The sequence below is a fragment of the Phodopus roborovskii genome, unplaced genomic scaffold, assembly GCF_943737965.1.
Source record: "Phodopus roborovskii unplaced genomic scaffold, PHOROB, whole genome shotgun sequence".
Taxonomy (NCBI): domain Eukaryota; kingdom Metazoa; phylum Chordata; class Mammalia; order Rodentia; family Cricetidae; genus Phodopus; species Phodopus roborovskii.
In genome coordinates this window covers 37396331-37403566 of record NW_026125281.1, presented here as the reverse complement: position 1 = coordinate 37403566, position 7236 = coordinate 37396331, and the positions used below count along the sequence as shown (strand labels likewise).

Genomic DNA, 7236 nt, shown 5'->3' with positions numbered 1-7236 from the left:
ATAAAATTTAACTAATAATTTTTATCTAGTTCAATATGCATGTTGATTTCTAATGCTTTTTGTTCCACTAGGAACTCAGAATTAATACGACAAACACAATTTAAAAACACTTTATATCAAATATTTGGAAAATCTAGACACACACACATATACATAAAACAAAGATAACAGAAATTATGGGATGATTAAAAATCTTTTTAAGTTTTAGAATCCCAAGACAACCAATGGAAAACACAAAATATTCAAAACTGTGACCAATTCTTTTTTTTTTAAATAAATTCTGACCCCAGACATGCTATAATAAAAACACTTTTCTCTTAAATTATAGGAATCTCAACATATGAAAACTATTATCATTATCATGGATAGACAGAATTTTAAAAATTTGTCAAAACTCAGAACAAATCTCTAGGACTTTCTAGTTATTTATGCTTTCTTCAAAAAACGGAATACAAACATATGATTTATCTAAAATAAAAACTTTATTTTTTCATATCAAATAAATCAGCCAAGTATGACAAAATTTTCAAGTTATAGATATTTCTAAATATTCAGTAAAAAAAGAATTAAATTTCAGAAGTTTCCCAAATATTAGTGGGAGTTCATATTATTATATGTAATAATTAAAAACACTTTTGGAAAAATTAGTTAAATAAATAATTCTATATTGTTATCCAACCCAAAAAAAAAATCCTTTTTCTTTGTATAAATAAACCTGTTTCCCAAATTTTTAACAGCCAGTTTCCTCCAAATGAGCAGATAAAAATACCTCTCATAAGTCAGCTTTCCAGTTTCTCATTCAATAACTACTTCCAGAATTATGTTTTCTACCCACAAAAAAGCAAGAACACAGAAATATGGTTCTAAGTTATTTTTATAATTCATAGACTATTTCCACTATCATTATTGAACTTCATTGTTATGTCATCCTGAAACCAGTCCTTTAATTCTCAGCCAATGCAAATACAAAAATCAGATAACCACTTAAGGTGGTTAACACAAGATTGCTACTGTAGCCCTCAATTCAAGCAAAAGAATTTAGGAAAGTGCTCACTGTATTCATTTTTTAAAGGTAGAAAATGTAGGGAATGCCATTACATCACCGATTTACAGAAACAAATGTATGTGTCATGTATATCTACATAGAATTCGTTCCGTTTTTACAAATAACGGGATAAGTAAGACACATAATCCTCAAACCACTTCAGTTACATCTTTATGTGTTTGACAGTGTGGAACACTAAGAAAATTAGGCCACAGAGTGTCACACAAACACAATTATCATAGCAATGATAAAACTCAAACACTGCTATTGACTTGGGTTTGTCATCTTCTGTTTATTTCTGATGGTGGCTCTAAGCTTACGAATTACCAGTCTGTCAGGTAGAATCATATCACCTTGTTGTTCTAGATAATCTAATAAATTCTCAGTCCATTGGAGAGCAGCTGTATGATTTATCTGTTTCTCTGGGATCAGCTCAATTCTTTCCTCGTCGTTCTCACTGCCTTCGTCCGTCTGGCCTTGGGCCCTTCTGATGATTTCACTGTCGGTTAGTACTTCATAACCTGGCTCAGTACTGTCAATATCAAGCCACTTTTCTATGTTTTCAGGCGTCACATTTTCCAGGCCTTTGGTATGCTGTAAAATGGTGGCCACGGTAGCCCCAGAAATATCTTCTTCATCCAAGTCCGAGCCTTCCTTTTCCTCTATGGAAGGCAGAATCTGTTTCCAAGCTCTGCTAATGGTAACCGGCTTGACTAAGTTCCATGCCATTGCTATTTCATAAAGTGCATCCAACAGAGTCAGCTTCTTCCAGAATGATTTCAGGTCATTACCTTCTTCCAAATTGTTCTGGAGAAGACCTGCGCGGTAGTTCCTTTTCATAGTTGCTATGATGCCCTGACCCAAAGGCTGAATCGATGAGGCTACATTAGGTGGTAAACATTTTGCAAATATCTGGCCATCATCTGACCTCAGGACATTTTCATTTGGATGTGTTGGGGAATTATCCAGCAAGAGCACGGCTTTTTCCTGCAAGCCTTTAGATCTTAAGTACTCTCGAACCTGAGGCACAAAAATCTTGTCGAACCATTGCCGGAAAATGGAGAGATCCATCCATGCACCTTTCTGGCTGAAATACGAGACTGGCAGGTTTAAGGTGTCGGTCGACTCGAAGGAGCGAGGTTTCTTTGCTTTGCCCACAACGCAAAGTTTAAGTTTGTGTGAGCCTGTTGCGTTGGTACAACACATAACAGTGACTCTTTCTTCAAGTGCGTTGTGCCCAGGGGCAGCGCGTTTTCCCTTAGCTCCCGCGGTCCTGGAAGGGAAGCTCTTCCAGAACAGCCCAGTCTCGTCCGCATTGTAGATCTGTTCCGGCTGCAAATCCTCCCGCGCGATGAAAGCTCTGAACCCCTCACAGAAGTCTTCCAGGGCAGCCTCGTCTCCCTTCCGCCTTTCGTTTCTGATGTTAATCTCCCTGATGCTGTGCCGCTGCTTAAAGCGGGTTAACCAGCCAGCGGAAGGGTTAAAGTCGCCGTCCATTCCCAGGGCGTAGAAAAAGAACTCTGCGCGCTTGGCACACGCCGGCCCGGACACGGGGTTCCCTCTGGCTCGCTGCTGGTTGAACCACTCGAGCATCGCTCTGTCCAGTTCCTCGTACATGGACGGCTTCATGGACTTCCGCTTGGCCAGCAGGCTTGTGGAGTCCGAGCTGCTGGCGTACGTTATGATCTTTTCCTTGTTCTTCCGAATGTCCCTAACTGTGGTTTCCCCGATGCCGTAAGTCACGGCCAACTGCTTGGAGGAGCCTCCGTCTTCCAGCTTCTTGATTATGTCCAGTTTATCCTTAATGGTCAGTACCACTCGCTTCCGCTTCCGCTTCGCGGACATGGTGAGCGCCCGGCGCGCCCACGCCGCGCCCACCCACGCCGCGCGGGCCCCGCCACACCCGGGGTGAGCGCAGAGCGGAAGGCGCGGGCTCCCCGCCCTCGGGCCGCGCCCCGGCTGCCCGCCCGCCGCACGCCCACCTCAGCCGCTCCCGGACGACGACGCAGCCGCTGCTCCCGCAGCGCGCGCTCCCGGAAGCCGCGCCCCGGCTCGCGCGCTTCGATCCCGCCCAGAAGCGGGACTTCCGTCTCCTCCCGGAAGTGCGTGGACGGTCGCGCGCGAACCTGGGCGGAGGCGCGGGCGGGGCGGGGCGGGGTTGGGGGCGGGGCTGAGCCAGTCGGGGCGGGGGCGGAGTCAGGGCAGGGGCGGAGGCGCGGGCGAGCGGAGGCGGAGTCAGGGCGGGGCCTGGGCCGTGGGGGGTCAGGGCGGGGACAGGAAGGGGCGGGGCCGCTGGGGTCAGAGGGGCGGGACGGAGGCGGGGCGGGGGTGTGGGCCGGGCGGGCAGGCGGAGGCGGAGCCAGGAGGGGGCGGGGGCCGAGGGCGGGGCGGGGCGGGGACGCTGGGGGCAGAGGGGAGGGGCGAAGGCGGAGCCTGGGCCGGGTGGGGGCGATCGGAGGCGGGGCCAGGAGGAGGCGGGGCAGGGCTTGGGCATGGAGGGGCGGGGCGATCGGAGGCGGGGCCTTGGCCGGGAGGGGGCGGGGCCATGAGGGGGCGGGGCGGGGCCGGGAGGGGAGGGGCGATCGGAGGCGGGGCCTGGACCGGGAGGAGGCGGGGCCAGGGCCGGGAGGGGCGGGGCAATCGGGGGCGGGGCGGGCCTGCGCCCGGTGGGACGGGCAGAGGCGGGAGCAGGGCGGGCGGAGGCGGGGCCGGGCGGGGCCGGCGCTGTGAAAGGTGAGAGCTGCAGGCTGGCGCCCTGCGGGTCCCTGGCGGGAATTCTCCGGGCTCTGGCCGCGCTCTGCGCTCTGGGCTCTGGAGTGCGGGCGCCTCGCCTCCCTCCCTGCCGCAGAGCCTCCCTCCCTGCCGCAGAGCCCGGGCGCAGTCCCGCCGCGGCGCCGAGCGTCACGGGCGCCATGTCTCCCCAGCCCTGCCTGCGCGAGCGCAGCCCCCTCGGGTGTCTCCTGCGGAGGGCAGGTTTCAGCAGGCGGGATCTGAGCACACGGTCCTCCCCATGCCCTTGTCTCCCCAGACCGTCGTCTGTGCACGGCCAGCCCTGTGCGGTCCTGAGGAAGCTGAGCTCCTGGGCTCCCCTTCAGCCGCCCCTCCTCGGAGGCCTGCGCGAGCCAGCGAGCACCGCTTCCTGTGTCTGGGGAATGAGTTCCTCCAGAAGGCCAGGTTGGTAATCGTCAATGTGACCATGGTGTTCACACCCCGAGGAGCTTTTCTTCTCCCAAACTTTCATCCCAGCTGGATTGAGGGAGCCGCAGCCCCTGTCACAGATGCTAGTGAGCGATGTAGTTATCCTGGATGCCAGGCTGGCAGGACCCCATTCTACGAGATTGTGAAGTATTATTGAACTATGATGACAAATGGGGAGGCATTGGCTTGTCTCTTAATATCATTACTTCATCGTTTCCTTTTTTTCTGTCATGTTATGCTGCCCTCTTTTTCAGCCAATGTGAGGATTATGACAGATTGACTCAGACCAGTGTGACTAGGACTAAATCAGAATAATGCGTGCGGCCCTCAGATCCTTTATTGTGCTGATTTGGTTTCCTCGTTCCTAGTCATTTTGTAAGATTGTGAGCTCCGTGGGAGCAGAGACAACGTTTATTTCTTCTAGTAATACCACTGCTACAGAACATGGGCTGGCATTTTGATAAATGTTCAAAAACTGTTACTTTGTTTTTGTAATATTTGCTCTCCAAACTACCATATAAAAGAAAGCATAAAAGAGGGTTGATATTCTACAAATTTCATGAATTAATCGCTTCTGGTAGAATTTCCAAAAGTAGCATAGTGTTTGCACTTCAAATCAGGGATAAGTATTAGTCATCTGCCTACATTGTTTGTAGAGCAAGTAGGTGACTTCAATGTAAGATATTTCTTGAGTGTGAATTAACCTCAAATTCTAAAAGAAAATATTTATGCCAATGAGAGATTGGAGTACCTTCTTTTACCTGCAAAGTTGCTTTGAGAGGACACATGCAGATACCAATTATCTTTAAGTCACACCCTTTGGCTGATATCATAGTTAATAAATATATGCATCTTACATGATAGTCATGAAACACGTGATAGTATTGACCTTCATTCACTTATTTGATGCTTTCTGGTGGAGTCATTGTTTTTCTCTTTGCCTGAAGGTAAGATACCTTGATAAAATTCTCATTTGTTTTTTTGTTTTATTTTTAATCCAGCATAAATAAAATTCACACCCATTTGTATGGATTATTTTGCAGGTGACTTCTAAACATGGAAATGTCTTACCCATGAGCTTTTGACTTCTGTCTCTCATTTGTCTTCCCTGGATCACTCACCTTTTTCCTCTGACATTCTTCCCTCCCCAGACAATTTACTAAAACTCCATACTTTAAAAAGAAGAGTTAACCACATTCAAAAATGTCCCTTTTACTAACAGGCTTTTGTTTTTGTTTGTTTGTTTTGTTTTTTATCTTATTGTTAGAAATGACAATTTTGAAATATGACAGAAACTGTAAGGAGTAAGGTTTTTCCTCCCGCTGCCGGTCTGGTCGCGCCCCTGCGCCAGCCCCAAATAACACACTGAGACTCTGTATTTGATACAATGCTGTTGGCCAGTTACTTGTTTCTTATCTGCTAGCTCTGTCTTAAGTATTAACCCATTTCTGTTAATCTAATATTTCCAAGTGCTCTTACCGGAGAGCCCGCTGGCGTCCTGCTCTCCCCAGACTCTCCATCTTGACTCCTCCTCACTCCTTCCTCTTTCCTCCTTGTCTCCTAGTCCCGCCTGTCTTCCTTTCCTATTGGCCAACAGTGCTTTATTCATTAACCAGTATGAGAAACATATATACAGAATGACATCTCCCATCCCTGGAAAATGTGCAGTTTGCCAAATGAAATTTAGTTTAAATAAAGTATACCTTCTTAAAAGGTCGAAGTCTACATGTTCTCATAGAAACTTTTGCGTTGGACCCTACCAAGGACTCCCTTAAATGTTGTTGAAGTCATCAATAAAATGGTAGAGGGAAGACTGCAGCTTTCCATCTCTTAAACATTGTTTTCTTGCCTAATGGATAATTTTCAAAACTTTCTGACTTAACCCATGTGCCCTTAAATTCAGTTCGCCAGTTTTAGAAAAGCATGTTGTTATTAGGCTGTTTTCTGAAATTAGAATTTACCATGACTAAGAAATGAAATATTACTTATTTTCACTACCAGCAGTCATTGTGCAGCACTGGACAGGTTCAGGAGGCCTGGTTTCTAACCCTGCTCTGTCACTAGCAAGCTCTGTGATCTTTGGTAAGTCATTTAAACTCTATGTACTTGGCTTTAATATTTGTATTTGAAGATAAATAGTATCTCCTTTGGAAGATCATTGTCAGGATTTAAAAATAAAGATGAAAGTATACTGACCAATTTTAAATACAATTGATCTCTTTTGTATCTTCATTGTGTATAGTCATATGTCCTTTTAATAGTATGATAGTCTTAATAACTTCTGCTGTTGTCCTAGAAACCCATTGTGAGCATCTTGTAGTTTTAAGAGCACTCTGGTATATGTGAATCTGCCTTGTGTACTAAAATAAAATCATCTTTCACCTTAACATTTCCTACTGTCCATATTTACTTCATGTATCTATTGAAACCATGTTTGTCTTTTTATTGAAGTGTTTTTCATTATTTCTCCCAATTCAAACATTTCTAGTTTCCAAGAAAGCCTTATGATTATATAATGTACATATAAAATTGGCTTATGAAAATTTATGTGTGCTTACAAATACTTTACTATAAAACTTCAAAACGTAAGCTGCTTAGTTAGTCCAGTGTTTATCAAAAAATATTTTCAAAACTATTGAAGAAATTAGGTGACACATTGTAAAGCTTTGAAGAGTCAGCTAGGGTTTTTAGATACTTTTCAGTACATACCTTTTTTTTTTTATTTTTGGTGGCTTCACTATAACTTACGTAGATTATACCAACTATCATATAGTTCATAAAGACCATTTTGTTTACTATTTGGTATTTGTTACTGTCATTGTTACATTAATATTATCCTGTAGCAGATAATTACACTTTGGCCTATGCTGCACAGGTCATTTTTGATGAATACTCTTATAATATCTGGTGTTATGATTTTATATCAGAGTTTACCATTATGGGGAGGTTTACTGCCTTATGTCCACACCAGAATTATTACAGTTAACATATTC

General features: G+C 45.4%; 2 protein-coding genes across 4 annotated transcripts in view; one reads left to right on the top strand and one right to left on the bottom strand.

Annotated features, from left to right (window-relative positions):
* Positions 1-462: 462 nt before the first annotated feature.
* Jrkl (JRK like) lies at positions 463-2930 on the bottom strand. The gene has a single exon (XM_051199073.1). It carries the CDS (start codon positions 2888-2890, stop codon positions 1310-1312), a length of 1581 nt encoding a protein of 526 aa, XP_051055030.1. The 5' UTR covers positions 2891-2930; the 3' UTR covers positions 463-1309.
* A 1208-nt stretch (positions 2931-4138) lies between these two features.
* Positions 4139-7236, top strand: part of Ccdc82 (coiled-coil domain containing 82) — a 34475-nt gene continuing 31377 nt past the window's right edge. Inside the window, exons 1-2 of one of the 3 annotated variants that reach the window (XM_051199062.1) lie at positions 4139-4219; positions 6245-6325. The gene's annotated coding sequence lies outside the window, so the exon portion shown is untranslated. The remainder of the gene's footprint in view (positions 4220-6244; positions 6326-7236) is intronic. The other 2 variants (XM_051199046.1, XM_051199053.1) reach the window with 2 other exon arrangements.